Source organism: Danio aesculapii, chromosome 10, assembly GCF_903798145.1.
Source record: "Danio aesculapii chromosome 10, fDanAes4.1, whole genome shotgun sequence".
Lineage (NCBI taxonomy): Eukaryota > Metazoa > Chordata > Actinopteri > Cypriniformes > Danionidae > Danio > Danio aesculapii.
Window position 1 is genome coordinate 40,468,839 of NC_079444.1, and position 19,388 is coordinate 40,488,226.

Consider the following 19,388-nt stretch of genomic DNA (forward strand, 5'->3'; position numbering starts at 1 on the left):
TAAATGCCATCAACATTTTTTCTGAGGGTTGTGGGTTGTCGTTTTAGATACTTTAATAAAGGGGACGACCCATTACAATATTTAGGATTTTCCTCTGGGATTTATATGATGTTATGTCCCCGCTTCTTAGTTTTAAATGCAGACTTCATCCATTTTATGTATTTATGAAATACAAAACGATGTTCTTTTTTTTCCCCCCAAAACAAAAAGTCTGCGAAATAAACAATATTATCTTTTTTTTTAACCCAATCAAGTGTTTTACATGTCTTATTACTGAGATTGGTATTTTAAACCACTCGTTACAATCAGAATAAAATTTTAATTCTAGTTACAAATGAATCTTTTTTTATTCCAATATATTTACCAAATGGAGGTAACAAGTTGTGATGATTCAGGTTAGGGAAAGGACGAGTAAAACCATGGGTTGATTAACCAAAAAATAAAACAAAAAGACAACAAAACAATCCTGAATGGGGAAAACGTTGACAAAAACAAACTTGACTGGGTTGGCAGGGAAAGTCTGGGAAGAGCAGTGCTGGATAAGACATAACACTGCAAAACTTTATGACGAACTGGCACAAAAAAGCAGACATGAGGAAGCTATACGCATGAGCAATTTGGCAAACAAACAAGTGAACATCATAAACTAATAATGGGTTAACAAGATGGCAAGAAGACAATAGACAGGAGAGCACATGGTACAAAGACACAACACAAGCCATGTGCTCACAAGAAAACAGAACTAGAACATGCAGCCAATGAGAGAACTCATTAACCGCACGTTCACACATAACAACAGCACGTGGCCAAGTGTAGACACAAGTCATGTGCAACAAACAACAACAACACAGACAGAACGCAAGACACAAGTACATGATAAATAAAACACTTACCATGCGCTCACAAATGCAACGTGCATGTTCATGGTTCCAGCGGCAACCGAAACTGTAACCAACTAGACTGGAGCACTGAGAACAAAACACCATGCCGCAAACAAACAACACACCAGGACGAGAGAGTACACACGAACCTAGCCTTATCGGGAGTGCGTGCATGCTCGCTACAAAGACAAGAACGCACATATATTCAGAACAATGACAAGAGACACGTAACTGACAAGACAATGACCAGTGGCCGGACTCTGTCACAGAAACAGGAATGAACAAGACTGAATTGGCAGAATCCTGACACAAATGAACTGCAAATAGGTTTTAGGGCTCTTGAATTGAAACATTAATAAAGTAACCATCTATTAGGGCGAATAATGCACACTAACAAAAAGCAAAACTATCAATTAAAGATGTTCAATAATTAAAGATGTTCAATAATTGTGATAAAATTACTGAACTTTGGAAAAAAATTAATCTACAGGTCTTTTCACACTGCACCTAACCTCAATAATTTAAAGGGTGCCATGTATAAGGGTTACCTGCTGTCCAATCAGTAACAGTGACACTAACAATGTTAACCCAGGGTTCAGGTTTGTAAAGTGTGAAACTTCTGTTAAGGAATACTGGGCATTATTCATTAACCCCAAATTTAGCAGTGTGAAAAGAGACTCAATTCCTTTTAGCTGGGGATTAAGATGACTCAGGGTTATGTTGGGAAAAGGAATATATTTTTTATTATTTTTGTCTCTTTCTTTTCAATAAACAATTGTATTTGTATTGGTTAAAGGTGATATATTAACTAAACTACTCGAGTATGATACGCCCTGCATACTAATGAAGCATATTTGCAGAGATAGATAAAAGAAATGCAAAGGCCTCATTGTCTAAAATTAACTTGAGCTCTGCAGCTAAACTTCCTGTGAGCAGAGATTGGTGGAAACTGAACACAGAATATGCAGTTGAGAAGTCTTATGCTTTCAATGTTGTGCAAATAATTCATAGAAAAAGAGGACGTATGTATGGGTGCGGCCAATGGAGGATGGGAGAATGATTGACAAGTGACGAATTTTCAGAGTCAGGAAATGAAAATTGTTGCGCACCTCCTGAATGTAATTCTTCCATTGCATTGGGCATACCAGAATTCTGTGAATCAAATTATTCATTTTTATCCAATAAATTACTAATATGTTTGACATTACCCTCACCTGACATTTTTTTATTGAACACGCATGGAATTGATTAATTATTCCAACAGTTACCTCTTTTAAGTGTAAAAAGCCCTTATGTGACCTGTTTAAAATCACCTCGAGATGCTTCTCACACAGTCTCTTAGAAATTCCTTTTTTAATGCTGCTGAACATTATTTTTAATGAGTTATTGAAAGGAACTTTCAGGCCAAAAGAAATATTAAATAGTAGTAGTTATTTGGTCATTTGTTCTTAGTTTTACAAAAGCTGTCAGAGCACTCAGTTATTTGACATTTTTTTTTGGCTTCATTTATTAGTATGGTAGAGGATTTTAAATAAATATTCAATAATTGATAATTCTAATAATAAAGGATTTAATGATTAAAACAAATTATTTATGAGATTAAAAATCGGGTAAATAATATAATTAGTCAAATATGCAGCATCAAAGTGGGTGGGCCAGTCTAATCTGGACTCTGTATAAATGAAAGGATAGAAAGGAGAGCAGAGCAAACTCCTAACAGGAGGACTCTCACTCATGGCCTATGAGACAGAGGATCAGGGGACTCAATACTGCTTTCCTGACATCAACTCATCATGTGTCAAGGGACAGCGCTCCAGACTTGAATATCATATCATGTATGTGTTTGTGTCATTGCTGTCAGCATGGACTGTGTTTCTGAACCTGCTGGTGATCATCTCCATCTCTCACTTCAAGAAGCTTCACACTCCAACCAACCTGCTCATTCTCTCTCTGGCTGTGGCTGATTTGTTTGTTGGACTTATTGTGATACCAATCGAGGGTATCAAGCAAATTGAGACATGTTGGTATTTTGGAGACACTTACTGTGGACTGTATGTAATTACCGTTAGGTTGCTCCTTTCTTCATCTCTTGTTAATTTAGTTTTAATTGCTGTTGATCGTTATATGGCTGTGTGTCATTCCTTACTGTACCCACAAAAAATAACCACAACTAGAACTTTAATAAGCATTTTTCTCTGTTGGTCTTGCTGTTCAGTTTACATTATTTCATCTGTAATTAGTAATGGATATTTTGACATGTCAAACAAAACACTCTGTTATGGCCAATGTATTGTTCTGATTAGTCCTGCTTGGAGATTCATTGATTTGATCTGCTCCTTCCTTTTTCCTTGTACTGTGATCATCACTGCATATTTGAGGATATTTTATGTCGTGCACAAGCAAGTGCAAGTTATAAACTCTCAAATAAATGGTGTAAAATGTGTAATGGAAGTTTCAGTGAAGAGAAAATCTGAAAGTAAGGCTGCTCTGACATTGGGAATCATTGTGGCAGCTTATCTACTTTGCTGGATTCCTTTCTATATTTGTTCTCTAACAAAAACAACAGCAATCTCAGCCACTACAATGACATTTTTAACATGGACATTTTATATAAACTCAGGTCTGAATCCTATCGTCTATGCTTTATTTTACAGCTGGTTTAAAATATCCGTTAAACACATTGTAACTCTCAGAATATTTCATCCAGCATCCTCTTTAATAGACATTTTCACAGATGGTCATTCATGATAGGATTTTATTTCGCTTTAGTGTTAACTTTGAGCACAACTTTTGAGATGAATGAAATTAAATTTACAACATATGTGATATGATAATACACATTTTGATACAAAAATGAACACTCGGTTAACTAAACATGCCAGGATCAAACCTGAATAATTACTTAATTTAAAAGCAAGAGAGATGTTAGGCAGAAAAAAAAATGCTTCTGTCAACAACAATAAAATGTAAATCAACTGGGGCTTTAAAAGTGAAATGTGTACATACAAAATTATTCATTGTGATTAAATGTTGACTGTTTGAACTGTCATATGTGAGTGCTTTGTATTGTTATTCACAATAATCAAGATGCAAAGAAGATTACACTAATAGAACCACTGATCCCCATTATCTAAGATGTAGCTGGAAATGAAGGCAGGATTTCAAAATGAAGTCAGATTTAATAAATACATTGCTGAATAAAAAATAAATAAAAGCAAATTGGAAAAAAATCATTATTAAATAAAGGACTTTCTTATGCGAGCTTGGCATGGCCTAACTAAAGTGATGCTTGATATGTAAATTGTTTGCACCAAGCTTGTAAAAATATACACATTGTTTGATTAAATGTAATCTGATTTAAGAGTCAAGTGGGGTGAAACAATTTAATTTACAGCTAAATATTGGTGCCAGCATCCTCACACTTGCATATTTTTACCTATTAAATATTATAATTTAAGTACTTATAAATTAATATAATTTTATACACAAAATATTAGATGCATATACAAATGATGCATCAACCACGTTGAGAATTCAATGTCACATCAAAAACTTTTTTTTAGCCTATGCTCAATAGAGAATAGTTCATAACTGTACCAGCCAACACACTTGCATTCATAAGGGTGCACTCACATTAGGTACAGTTGCCTTGAACCATGCCAGTGCGTGATTGTGTACCATCCCCTCTCCCCCTTGGCCTGCACACACACAATGTATGTTTACCTACAGGACCTGAGCATGCTTACATCATCGATGATACGACTGTTCAGTTTAATAGGAAGGGAAGTGCTCTAACTCAGCACAGTGGAGATTGCTTTAGTTATATCATTTTCTATTATTTTTTGTGGTTTGGGATGCAGTGACACACAGTCAAACTCTTTGCAGAACAGATCAACCACTTTTGAGGCTGATAAATTATTATGAAAGACCTCGTATTGCAGGTATTAGGGGGTTTCCTGAAGATATAGCTGACATGCAGCAAGGGGTTTGCGTCTTTAATAAACTACGACAGTTTGTGTTTATTGAAAATTAAGAATGATTAATAAATCCATATGAAACAGTCCCCCAAAAGTGACGTCGCATCTTCAGTTTCGGGCTCAGGCACGCTTTGCGCTCACACTACAGGCATACATCGCCAAAGCCCAAGTAAACCTTGCTCTGGCACACTTCTTCTAACCGGGCCAGGGTCAGCATACTGAACTATGCCTGAGCCCTATTAAGAGCACTCACACTTCTTAAACGAATTGGGAAACGTGCCTGGGCATGGTTCAGATACCATAGTGTGATTGCACCCTAAGTGTCCTATAGGAAATACAGTGGTGTGAAAAAGTGGTTGCCCCATACTGAGTTCTTTTTTTTTTTTTTTTTTTTTTTTGCATGTTGGTCACACTTTGTTTCAGATCATCAAGCAAATGTAAATATTTGTCAAAGATAAAACACCATGCTGTTTTAAATGAAAGTTTTTATTGTTAATGTAGTTAGTGTAAATGGCAGACAAATGAGGCTGACTGCCACGTACCTGGCCTGAAAACCCAAACTGACATAAGATATGATCTAGGAGGAGGTGGGGATGGAGGAGGGAGTTCACAATTAACAAAACCCTATTATACAAAATTTTTAACTTAAATAACATTTTTATTTTACTGAAATGCATTAAATCAAGAATGGCAATATTATAGAACTTGAAAATTAGACATGCAAGTCCTGCATCCAGGATATCAGAAACATTTTTAGCAACATTTAAGACAAGAAAAAAAATATTGTGGATTTTTGTGCAATATTAAAAAAAAATCTGACAATATATTAAAAAAAACAGTTGATGCCAAAAAATAGAAAATGTTTTGCAGTGTGCTTTTATGCTGATATCTTGGTTGGTCTAGACCTGTTGCGAACAGCTGATACTTGGAGGTTAGTTAACAGCGGTAACAGAAATATAAGAGCAGTAACAGAATATTCTGACATACATTACACAGTTAAGAAAGATTGTGGCTCAGCATTGCAAATATAATTAAGAAATAACAAAAGCAGCAGCACGGTGGTGCAATGGGTAACACTGTCACCTCACAGAAGGTTCAAGCCAAGGCTGGGTCAGTTGGCATTTCTGTTTGGAGTTTGCATGTTCTCCTCATGTTGGCATGGGTTTCCTCAGGGTGCTCCGGTTTCCCCCACAGTCCAAAGACCTGCGCTTTAGGTCAACTGGGTGAGCTAAATTGTCTGTAGTGTTTGCGTGTGAATGAGAGTGTATGCGTGTTTCCCAGTGATGGGTTGCAGCTGGAAGGGCACTCGCTGGGTAAACATATGCTGGATAAGTTGGCGGTTCCTTCTGCTGTGGCGACCCCAGATTAATAAAGCGACTAAGCAGAAAAGAAAATGAATGAATGAACGACTGAATGAATAACATAAGTCAAAAAAGGCCAAAGTGATGATACATTAAGCAACTTTTAGATCAATGTCAAAAAGTTTGTCTATTCAAATGCAGCAAACAAATGCACCTGTCAAGGCTTATTATTTTTCTGCTTCAGGCCTGCTCCATCATGATATTTTTTAAATACAAAATTGATTCTGAACTTTTGAAAATCAATTGAGAATAATTTGGGAAAGAATCGCAACGCATTGATGGATTGTTTGTTTGTTTTTTTCTTCCTACCCCTAGAAAATAACCAAGAACACATCAATCTGCAATATCACCAGGCAACATTCTCCAAAAAGTTGTCCCATTGCAAATGCACATCTACATAGAAATCAAACTATCCTCTTAAGGCCCAATGTGTTTTTTTTACATGCATTTTTTTTTCTCTTTGCTATTTGGGCTTATTGGAACCTAATTAGAATAAAAATCTAAGTGTCATCTTTTGATATGATGTACTTTTAGAGGAAAATTATGCCCATATATGTGGACTCGTGGTCCGAATTTACATAAAACACTTTTTCCTGAATATTTTATAATGCATATTTAACAGATTTTTTTTAACTTGCTTTGACTATCAGAGAGTAAAAACAACAGTTAAGAGTAGGGTTTGGGACATTTCAACTGCAATACAGTTGCAGGATGACACTGTATGTCTGTAACAAAATATAAAACGTTCAAAGTATTTTAAATAGCCACTTAAAAACTAAAATGTGCTTGGAGGCTATAAAGATGTCCCAATTACAAGAAGACTGTGTTAAATTGTAGAAAAGGTTTTTGCATTGCCTTATCTCTAATACCAACATAATGATAGAATGGGTGAATTTTATTTTTAAGTTCCAGGCCAAATACATTGACAGGAAGTCAACTGTGTATGTTGAATTTGGAGGCATATACTGTAACTACCTAGACCATGGAAGAATGAAGTGGCATACTCTTTTAATACATATAACATGAAATAATACTTAATGTGCATATGTCAGTACTAAACAAGACTATATAACCCTAAATAACACTGAATATATAACACTTAGTTGAACTACATTTTCTTCTGATCAGATTTAAAGACCTCATGTAAAAAAGTAAAGCCTAACAGAAAAACACATTTGCAATGGCTTTAAATGCATGAAAACAAATGAGAAAATGCTTAATCCTTGGTTACATATTATTTTTTACATTGTTTTCAAAACAATGTTATCTTTATATCCTTAAAAATATATTAAAGAGAACAAATTCAGAAAAATCATTAGACAAATTTAAGTTTTCTGTTTTTATAAAACATTGTCATTGTCCAGTGATGCTACAATCACTTGTTGAACACACAGTCCTTGTCTCCACACAGTATCTGATGTTTTAAAAAAAGAAAAAAAAGTCAAGATTATGTACCATTAAAGCCACTGTTTCTGTCATGCTACAAACTCTGAACATTTATTATTTTTTCCAGCATGAAATTACTTTCTTTAATGTGTTTCTTTAGCATAGCCTTTAACAAAGGTTTAACCAGTGACCAAGCACTGTTGTTTACACAATTACGTGGAAAATTAGTAAGATTTCAATTACGGCACTATTTAGTGAAACAAATACACATATTTTTAAGGGTTTTATTAAATAGTTTTTATGTGAAGCACTTTCAAGCAAGTGTAGGAGAATGAACTCACTTTGCCTTTATGTAATCATATGCATGTAATTTAAACTCATGTTTGCAGTGATTCTATGAATGTTATGCATTTACCAACATTCATCAGGTATAACTTCCACTTGGTGATGTACACAAAATACATTCAAACAGAAAATAAGGTCACTGCACAAAGAAAGAAGATGATTTTTTTTTCCAGCGATCGAAAGGAATTCATCATTTATCCTCAGGGAAAAGATTGAAGTATTCTGATGATGGTTTAAAAATTCTTAGAGTCAGAATGTGTTTGGCTGATATTCTAAACCATTTATAAAACAGAGAATAGATGAGCGGATTCATACAGGAATTCATGTACAAAATCTAGCATGTTACATTAAGTTCAACAGATTCTGTTACTTCATTTCCTTCAATAAGAGTGACTATATAATATGGTATCCAACACGTAAAGAAAACCATTACAACAATCCCCAAAGTTTTTCCTGCCTTTCGTTGTGACTTGTTGACCCCTGTCACAGAATTTACCACTTTGGCCTGATGTTTCGCAACACAAAAAATCTTTACATATATAGACATTATTACACAAGAAGGGGCAACCAAAGTGAAAATGAGGTCTGTGACAAAATGTTCAAACTTAAAAAAAATTGTACAGTGTCCATAACATCTGTCTAGTGTCTTTGAGTAAAACATAGTATTGTACAATATAATAAAAGAATATACACCAGAGCAAAGCCAGTTTATAACAATGCAAATAACAATTCTATCAGTCGTGACCCTTACTGTATATCTCAGAGGATCACTCACGGCAATGTAACGATCTACAGATACAAACACTAAATTACCAAGAGATGCTGTAACGACCATAAAAATAATGAATAAAAATAGAAAACAAAATGTCTCTCCAAAGTACCAGCATGACTCTATGTATCGTATTCCCATTAAAGGTATAACAATCAGTCCCACAATCAGATCAGCCACAGCCAGAGAGAGAACAATCATGTTGGTTGGAGTGTGAACCTGTCTGAAGTGAGAGATGGAGATGATCACCAGCAGGTTCAGAAACACAGCAAACACTGATAAAAAAGAAATGAACATGTACAAAATTACATTTTCCACTTTAGGCATGATCTTTTTGACACATGACAAATTCTTGTCTGGAAAGCAATACTGGATTTCTTCAGTATTGTCCTCCATAATCCTTTGACCAGACATTTTATCAATTTACTATATTTAAAAATGTAGCTTGCCCCTGTTAATCCTTCATCAATAGACCACTGAACATGTAGTGCAATGCTGTGGTTCCTTCGACTTTCTGTTTTCTTTCTCTGATTCACTTCTAATTTATAAGGACAGAAAAGACAGACATCCTATTAAACGTGAGGTAACTAAGAAGCACTTGTGCTTTAGTCACAAGGGAATGACAAAACTAGATTTATCAATGTATCAACTGTACAGAAAGTTCGATTTAACTCTTTATATGGCACTCATTGGAAAAAACCTTGGAAATCACCTAGAGTGTTACTGGTGGTTATTGCAAGACTTTTTTTTACTTTGATGACATCACATTTAGAAATAATTTAGCCTTGCACAAAAACACAAGGTGGATAGGGTGTCAGATCTTCTTGCAAAAGGAGGAAGTTTATCATTTAGGTATAAAGTACATCCATAAAGTTATTGCCTAACATGCAAATCACCAACCTAACCTGAAGCGAAGCACTGTTGTAAAAGACTGAAGAGCTTTATTCCTGCGAAAACAACGATGCTGGATGTAAACTATCCTGCTTATTACACAGCTCCTTGGCACAAAACATAAAAATTAGCATAGGTGAGCATAGATTAATGTTTTGAATCTACATTAATCTTGAAATTAACCTAGATTAATCTAGATTAAAATGGCTCATTTCAATTCTGCAGAAGGCATTCAGAATATGTGTGCTATCCAAATAATTACTAAATATAAGTCTTTGAGAACGGGTTTCTGAAGCCAGGTGGCGCATTAGACCAGCGGCTCATCTCCTGTTTCCAAAATGCTTCACAAACTGCTTGAGAAACTGTTCTACTATGATAACTGGTGATGAAAATAATTTATGTTAAATAAGATGTACTTGTGTTTACTAACTGTTTATTTAGTTAAACATGAATTGTGAACTGTAGGCCTACATAAGCTCCAAACAGCGATTTTTGATTACCTTAATACAACTAAATTCATAACTGAACTAAACAGAAATAGAATTAAGATGTGGAGTATGCATATATTAGTGGCATTATTGAAGTAAACACCGTGATCAAACTATTACCGTCATGTAGGACTTTTTACCATATTTTCCCACAAGATCCACACACGCGGCTGTCAGTAAAGGACACATGCACGCACGCACACACATCGCGAAATGCGGAAGTTTTTTCTTTCCATTCGGCGTGTGTTTTTACATTCCATAACACTCTCACCAGTCCTTACTCCTTATTTGCGTCCAATACCCGTTTGTTACAGAGGCATGAACAAAATGTTCATGAGTGAAAGTGAAACTGCAGAACTGCAGTTAAAGTCATCCAAAACTACAGGAAACTCTTACATGAAAGCACTTAACGTAAACACCTGAATTATATTATTGGCAATTAAGGCAAATAACTAGATTAAAGATGTCCATGTAAACATCAGTAGTGTCTTCGAGGTAAGTGAAAGATCTAGAAAGGTATCCTGCTGATTTGATTCATACTTTTTTGTTCGAGCTAAAATATCAAGGTGAAAGTCACCATAGCTTGCGTAGAATAGACCCAGCTCCCAACCCAACTTTGAGAATAGATTAAAGACGATTTTTTTTTTATCTCGCGTTAACACAGCACGTTCATGCCGATAATGGCCCACCACTAAAAATTAGACAAAACACTGTTCTGAGCCGTGGTCATTTATTAATTCTTTAATTAAATGCAAAGCTCAAAGAAACAAAAACAGCTGAATGGAACTGAAACATTCACTAACTTTGTATTATTCAATTACAAGATGGCACCACACAAAAATGCAAAGCTGACAGAAACTAAACCAAGTGAACAGAGCAAACATTAACCTTATTCATTCACAAGATGGCACCAAACATTGAAAACAGCAGCCTCACAGAAAAGCAGATACAAATGAATGTGGATGTAAAAAAATTAATGTGAATGTATTCACTGATGGTCAAAGAGATTCAAATGTTCCTATTTATTCAGCGATTGTTATCTCAGATCAACAGTGTTACATTGACCATTGCCTACACTACTTCTCTTTACACGTGAATCCTCACGTCCGTTGTCTAGCGTTCCATTGTTACAGAACACTCAGCCATAAATGGACCCAGCAGGAACTGAGATTATGTGTCTCAGTCAGGGGAAACTCACTATCGAGGAGTATGTGGTAGGACGTCACTAATCTGGCTCATTTAACATCTTTAGATGAGCTATGCCTTATGATATTTTTTCACGGCAGGCAACGGGGCTTGCTGCCTAATACATTAACAATATTATGCTGCCATCACCGCCCTTCTGTGCCCTGTTTATGAGTTTGAACCGCAGCCAGTTTACAAACTGGCTGCCACCAAACATCAATGCCAAAGCTGCAAGATCCTCCATCATTACTAGATCCTCCGTCACTGCCAGATCTTCTTGAATTCCTCAAATGGTGGGAACCAGCCAGATCCTCTCGAAACCCCCGAATGGCCACCGCCAGAGTCCCTCGAATGGTGGGCGCCAGATCCTCCCAAGTGCCACAAATGGCCAGAGCTGCGACCTGAGCCATGTGACTTCCCAGTTCAGCCAGTGCCATGTGACTATCCAGTGCCGCCAGAGCCGTGACAATCCAGTGCTGACAGAGCTGTCTGAACCACCAGTGTCTCCTGATCCAAAGCCTCCTGACCCACCGGGGTTGTCTGGACCGACAGTGCTTCCTGAACTTTAGCCTCCTGACCCATTGGGGTTGTCTGAACTGCCAGTCTCCCCTTACCCAGGACCTCCTTACCCACTGAGGTTGTATGACCCACCAGTGTCTGCTGAACCAAAGCCTCCTGACCTACTGGGGTTATCTAAACCACCAGTGCTTCCTGAACCAAAACTTCTGACCCACTGGGGTTGTCTGAACCGCCAGTGAACCCCGCTGGGGTTGTCTGACTCATCAGTACCTGCTGAACCAGAGCCACCAGGCCCACCACAGCTCCACACTTTAGCGTTTGTTTTTTTTTTGTTTTTGTTTTTTTTGTCTTGCCGTATCTAGCTGTGTTTTTGAATCTTTGTCTTGTTTTATAGTTTCCATTGCTTTCACCGCCAGTACTGACCACTCGCCTGTTTTAACTATGTATTGTGGATTACCTGTATGCTTCTGTTTGCCCCCGATTTTGACCACTTTGTGCACTACTGCTCTTTAAATAAACTGCATGTGGATCCTTGCATCTGTTGTCCAGCGTTTAATCATTACAGATTCATAATCTAGTATTTTAGACAACTGTGTAATAATACTTTTTATCAGGGGCCCAAAAGCAAAGGAAGGTCCAGTTACAATCTGCCAAACTACAAGCTAATCCATGTTTGCACTAGATGGAACATAGCATTTTTTTGGAAACAGCAGCCTGCCACTGAACACACTGCTTATAAGGAAGATAAAGAGAAGAGAAAGCATGGGCAACCTGACAAAGAAAAACATAATAATCCAAGAGGTCACGAAATTGATGTTCACTCTGTAATTGATGTCACTCCTCACTGAAGAAAAAGAATAGTAGTATTGCATGTCTTTGTACACATATATATATATATATATATATATATATATATATATATATATATATATATATATATATATATATATATATATATATATATATATATATATATATAGGATTGATTGATGTAACTTTATTACACTACTTATAATCCCTTTTTCTCTTCTGAAAACTGGACTGACGCATTTATAATTAACTAGAATGTCTTTGTTAAGCTGCTTTGACACAATCTACATTGAAAAAGTGCTATAGACAAAAATGAATTGGGGGATTCCCACACTGCAAGGTGATTGACCATGTTGGCCAATCAGAAAGAACAATATGAATGTTGAGGTCATAAGGCAAAAACTCCTATTGTAGTGTCCACATGACCACACTGTACCCAGAATTTTGGAAAATCTTCACCCTGACCAGAGTTTTCAGAAAGTTTTAATTTCAGTCACCTGATACTGTTTTCGTTTGGACAATGCAAAATCGGGTAGAAAAAAGTATGGTTTTGAAAAACCTATATTCATGTGGACAGGGCCTATGTCAAGCTCACAGAAACAATCATATGTTGAACAGCAGAGTCTGTCTCCACACTGTCACAGTGCCTGATGTTTTAATTATGTTCTCTAACAAAAAAAGTCAAGTTTACCATTACACACACACTGATGCTAAAAAACTATAATATTGATTTTTTTACAACTTGAAATGATTATATTGTGTTTCTTTAGCATATTCCAAGCACTGATGTGTACACAATTGTGGAAAATTTGTGAAATTTTAATAATGGCACTATTTAGTCAAAAGGAAGCACACATATTAAGGGTTTGCTTTAATTATTTTTATCATGTGAAGCACTTTCAAGCATTTTGTAAGTAAATAAACTCATTTTCCCTTTATATAATCATACATTTAAATTAAACTCATGTTTGCAGTGGTCCTATGTTATGCATTTACCACCATTTATCAGATAGTTTATAATTTTCACTTTTTGATTTACATAAAATACACTCAAACAGAAAATAATGAACACTGTAAAAGAAGGTATTTTTTCACTGAGTGAGGAATTCATCATTTATCCTCAGGGAAAAGATTGAAGTATTCTGATGATGGTTTAAAAATTCTTAGAGTCAGAATGTGTTTGGCTGATATTCTAAACCATTTATAAAACAGAGAATAGATGAGCGGATTCATACAGGAATTCATGTACAAAATCCATAATGTTATATTATATCCCATAGATTCTGTTGACTCATTTCCTTCAATAAGAGTAACTATATAGTATGGTATCCAACACATAAAATAAACCATTACAACAATCCCCAGAGTTTTTCCTGCCTTTCTTTGTGACTTGCTGACCCCTGTCACAGAATTTACCACCTTGGCCTGATGTTTCGCAACACAAAAAATCTTCACATATATAGACATAATTACACAAGAAGGGGCAACAAAGGTGACAATAAGGTCTGTGACAAAATGTTCAAACTTTAAAAAAATTGTACAGTGTCCATAACACCCATCATGTGTCTCTGGGTAGAACATAGTATTGTATAACATGATGACTGAATATACACAACAGCAAAGCCAGTTTATAACAATGCAAATAACAATTCTATCAGTTGTGACCTTTACTGTATATCTCAGAGGATCACTCACGGCAATGTAACGATCTACAGATACAAAAACTAAATTACCAAGAGATCCAGAAACAACTGCATAAGCAATAAATGAAAATAGAGAACAAAATGTCTCTCCAAAGTACCAGCATGACTCAATGAATCTAATGCCCATTAATGGTATAACAATCAGTCCCACAATCAGATCAGCCACAGCCAGAGAGAGAATAATCATGTTGGTTGGAGTGTGAAGCTGCCTGAAGTGAGAGATGGAGATAATCACCAGGAGGTTCAGAAACACAGCAAACACTGATAATAAAGTAACGAAAAAATACAAAATTGTATATTCCACTTCAGGCATGATCACTTTGACACATGACAAATTGTTGTTTGGAAAGCAATACTGGATTTCATTATTGTCCTCATTGATGCTCATCCCAAACATTTCCACAATTGACTGAATATATCTTCACAAAGCTTGCTCTGTTTTTCTTTCTATAGCCCACTCTAGCTGTAGTTCAATAGTTCAGTTACTTTGACTGTCAACTCTCACTGATTTAACTGCAATTTATATATAAACATATATACAGGGACAGCCCACTAACTGTCAGTTTGATATTTCTGCATAAAACCTGCCTACTGTTTAAATATTCAACCAATTCAGTGATGAGCTACGATGTGTAATTTAAATTAAGTGAATGCACAAATATCTATTTAGATTCAAATATTGACAGTTAAATAAGGGTTTCAAAATAATTATGTGGCACATATTGACCATGTTCATTTATAAAATAATACATCATTTTAAGAAATATTTGTAAAATAATTACTTTTTGTAACAAACAGTATCTGTTAAAAAAACAATTATTAACCTGCATATTATTCAGTCACAAGATGACGCTAATCAAAACGCAAAGATGACAGAAACAAAACCAGATGAATGGAGCATATACTAACCCATGTATTATTCATTCACACGATGATGCATATGGAAGTATATGGATTTATACAGATTCATTGATGGTCAAAATGTTTCAAATACCCTGGATGAGCCTGTGTTACACGATTATTCTGTATTATAATCTTGTTATCTCAGAATAACTTGCATTGGAATGATGTATTTGAGACAATCGTACATTTTGACAGAGGCCCAAATGCAAAGGACGGCCTAGATACACCTACAAAATCACAAGCTAATCCATGTTTCCACTGGATGTCCTTTGACATGTTAAGAGTTATTCACATAAATAAGTTACCAGTGATTTGGGAGTTAACAACGTAGGAATAAGCAGGTTTTATTTTTTATATAATTTCTTAATAAGAATAGTTTATTATTAGGCTATTCATATGCTACATTTGTAAATACAGTAATGTAAAAGCATTTTCATTTAGGCTACTGCAGAAAAAAACTGTTTTCAGTGTAACCGAATGTGTGTGTTTATTAAACTATTACTATTATACTAATTTGTGATTGACTGCTAGCATAACGATGTGAATGATACCTTTAGCTAGTCAGTGAAAAACTTTTCATTTGTTTTTCTGCAGTTAATGCACTTTTGAAAGATGCTTAGCCAGATTGCTTGCATTTCTGCTTATACAAGAAAACAACTTGTTGGCTTTGTTTCACGTGGCAAAGTCGCAGTCCACTCGGGAAATACAACGCGTTTGGTACTCTCCGCCACTCCACAAGCTTACGAGCTGTGTGTGTGCAAGTCTGTATCGCGAGCTATGCGTGTACGCTTAGCGCGAGCCTCCACTGAGCACACGTGCACAGCCGAGAACTGTGAAGGCTTTTATATTTGACACGCTTGTACTATTGGGCGAAAACACGAGCATTTCTCATGTGAGATTGCCACTTGTGAGGACGAATATCGCAAATTAGAAAAGGTTCGTCAGTTAATTATGTTACTGTAAGTAATGTTTATTTGCCAATAATTTTCCAGTACTGTTAGCAGAACCGTTGACGTCAGAGCTTATCGATACAACTGTCTTTTATAATTTAGCACAGATACAGATAAAGTACTGAGTTTTGGGACCCATCCCTAATTGTATGCGATCATATTTGGATCATAGTGCATCATTATAGGGTGTATCATATCACATTACATTGGAAACTTTGTCATGAATATCTTAAAACTGGCCAAGAAATGGGCGTTGACCTTTTTTTCCGATATCATGAAATTTACTTGTAGACCGGTGCATGATTTTATTCTTTAGGAAGCTATTTGAAGATGGGTGTTGCTTACAATATTGAGGAAGAATGACAACTGGACAAATTCAGAGCAGAAACAAGACACCCACTGATTTGCCTGTCCTAAATGAGTTCCATGTGACCAGGAAGTGTAAAAGTCTTTTAAGGGGGAGGGTGTTTGATTAAATTTTATCACTGATACATTGTTTTATATATATTTATATATATATATATATATATATATATATATATATATATATATATATATATATATATATATATATATGAGAGAGTAAATTTTGATTTCATGGCGACTTTAATGTATTGTATTATTGACTATTCATCAGCTTTGGCTATGGAGATGCACATTCCTAATAAGAACTAATAAAATTTTTTTTAAAAAGATGTTTGGCCGCTGCTTAAAATGTTACTTGTTTATGGCTTTCTCTAAAAGTAAAAATAATTAAAGACAGAAAATTCTGATGAAAAAACAAAAACAGAATAATGCACCGGAAATTTAAGAAAACTAAAAAAATTAAGATCACTCGTCTATTTGAGTTTTTTAGTCTGTTCAATAGTCAATCCTTTTTTCATGACAGAAACAGTATGAAAGTATGTTAGAATAGTATGTAAGAGTATTAGACTCATGTAGAATATTGTGATAAATCATACACATTTACCATGTGTTTATAACACATTATATATTATCATATTATTTTTACAAAACATCTTATATTTATGTTATGCAGAAAAAAATGCCTCTGTCAACAACAATAAAATGTAAATAAACTGAGGCTTTCGGGTATCTACTTTAAAAGTAAAATGTGTACATACAAAATTATTCATTGTGATTAAATATAAACTGTTTGAAGTGCTTTGTATTGTTATTCACAACAATCAAGATGCAAAGAAGATTACACTAATAGAACCACTGATCCCCATTATCTAAGATGTTGCTGGAAATGAAGGCAGGACTTAAATGAAGTCAAACTGAACAAATACATTGCTATTGAACAAAAATTATTGTTAAATTAAGGACTTTATGCGAGCTTGGCAAGGCCTAACTACAGTGATGCTTGTTTTATAAATTGTTTGCACCAAGCTTGTAAAAATGTACACATTTTTTGATTAAATGTAATCTGATTTAAAAGTGTAGTGAAATATTTAATTTACAGCTTAATATTGGTGCCAGCATCCTCACATATTTTTGCATATTTTTACCTGTTAAATATTATAATTTTAAGTACTTATAAATTAATATAATTTATACACAAAATATTAGATGCATATACAAATGATGCATTAGCCATGTTGAGCATTCAATGTTTAGTGCTATAGGCCTTTTTTTACTTTTGCTCAAATAGCATTCACTAAGAGAATAGTTCATAACTGTACCAGCCAACATGCTTGCATTCCTAAGTATCCTATAGGAAATACAGTGGTGTGAAAAAGTGGTTGCCCCATACTGAGTTCTCTTTTTTTTCACACTTTGTATTCATCAAGCAAATGTAAATATTAGTCAATGATTAGGGGCTCTATTTTGACGATCCATGCGCAAAGCAAAAAGCGCAGGGCGCACAAGCATTAAGGGCATGTCGGAATCCACTTTTGCTATTTTACCGCGGCGCATGGTCTAAAAGGGTTGAGCTTATTTTCTTAATGAGTTATAGGTGTGTTTTGAGAATAAACCAATCAGAGTCTCATCTCCCATTCCCTTTAAGAGTCAGTTGCGTCACACCATGGTGCATTTGCTATTTACATGGCGGACTTTGTAAGTGGAACACTTCACTAGAGAGAAAACAGTTAAACAGAGCATCCACAGCGCGAGAATGAGAGATGAGCCTCTTGATTATTTAATTTCACTTTCACTCTCGTGGTTAGGGAAACTTCTTGTATGCACAGACATCTATTAGCCTATACATAATTAATTTCCTTTGTTAAGTGCAAAGATTTGTTTCAAAACTATTTTTAAATTCAGTTCTAATTTCCAGCAAACGAATAAATCAATAATAACGAAGTGTGTTAAAAAAACTGCGTTATATCCAAATACACATGCTGTGCTCCATATGGTCCAAAACCTGACAGGTGGACAAATCTAAGCTTGTTTTTAATAAAACAAATATAAATATGCATATAATAAATAAAACTGCTAATAATAGTATTATACAAAAACAAATTGTTATGAATAAACTGTAAAACCCCCCCGAGATGAAGAAGGCATGAAAGTATGGTTTTTATATTTATGTAGGCTAGAAAGTAATATGTTTTCTAATATTTTAATCCTTTATAGTTATATCCTATATACATACATCCTTATTATATCCTATACATATCCCTAATATTTTAATTCTTTTTCATATGTAAAGATACTTGCGTATTGCTGTACACCCTGTCTGTATTAAGCAATGTGTAAGCGAGGCGCATAACTAACGCGCTCTGCGCTGGACAATAGACCAGCTTTGTTCTGGTCTGTTGAAAAGTCTATTATAGTTTCTCAAAATAGCAATGCGCCTCAACACGCCTCCTTTTTTAGATTAGAACTCCTATGGGCACACATATGAGCGCAAATGCAAACGACTCTTGCGGCAAGCTGAAACTAGCAAACAGCAATTGTGTCTCGCCTTGCGCCGCATTGCGCCGGGTGTATGATAGGGCCCAAAATATCATGCTGTTTTTAAATGAAAGTTTTTATTGTTCATGTAGTTAATGTAATGTAAATGGCAGACAAACGAGGCTGATTGCGGTGTACCTGGCCTAAAAATCTCAAAAAAAAACATAAGATATGAGCTAGGAGGAGATGGGGATGGTGGAGGGAGTTTAGAACTAGCATACAGCCAAGTACTGAAGATAGACCAGATGTATGTATTTAAATAGAGTATTTAAATAGAGCACTGTGTTGAATGTCAGAACCAGGTTGGTACACATAACGA

The 19,388-nt window shown here is 35.3% G+C and overlaps 2 protein-coding genes and 1 pseudogene across 2 annotated transcripts; 1 reads left to right on the forward strand and 2 right to left on the reverse strand.

The window, feature by feature from the left end:
* The first annotated feature begins 2,561 nt into the window (after window positions 1–2,561).
* Window positions 2,562–3,629, forward strand: LOC130235760 (trace amine-associated receptor 13c-like; annotated as a pseudogene).
* A 4,511-nt stretch (window positions 3,630–8,140) lies between these two features.
* LOC130235754 (trace amine-associated receptor 8a-like) lies at window positions 8,141–9,133 on the reverse strand. The gene is given in 1 exon segment (XM_056466204.1): window positions 8,141–9,133. A coding segment is annotated over 1 exon segment (993 nt).
* A 4,589-nt stretch (window positions 9,134–13,722) lies between these two features.
* LOC130236792 (trace amine-associated receptor 8a-like) lies at window positions 13,723–14,712 on the reverse strand. The gene has a single exon (XM_056467553.1). It carries the CDS (start codon window positions 14,710–14,712, stop codon window positions 13,723–13,725), a length of 990 nt encoding a protein of 329 aa, XP_056323528.1.
* Window positions 14,713–19,388: the final 4,676 nt, after the last annotated feature.

Excerpts from the sequence above, each read along its gene's own strand:
- LOC130236792 (XM_056467553.1), bottom strand. The coding sequence starts at position 14,712 with ATGTTTGGGATGAGCATCAATGAGGACAATAATGAAATCCAGTATTGC.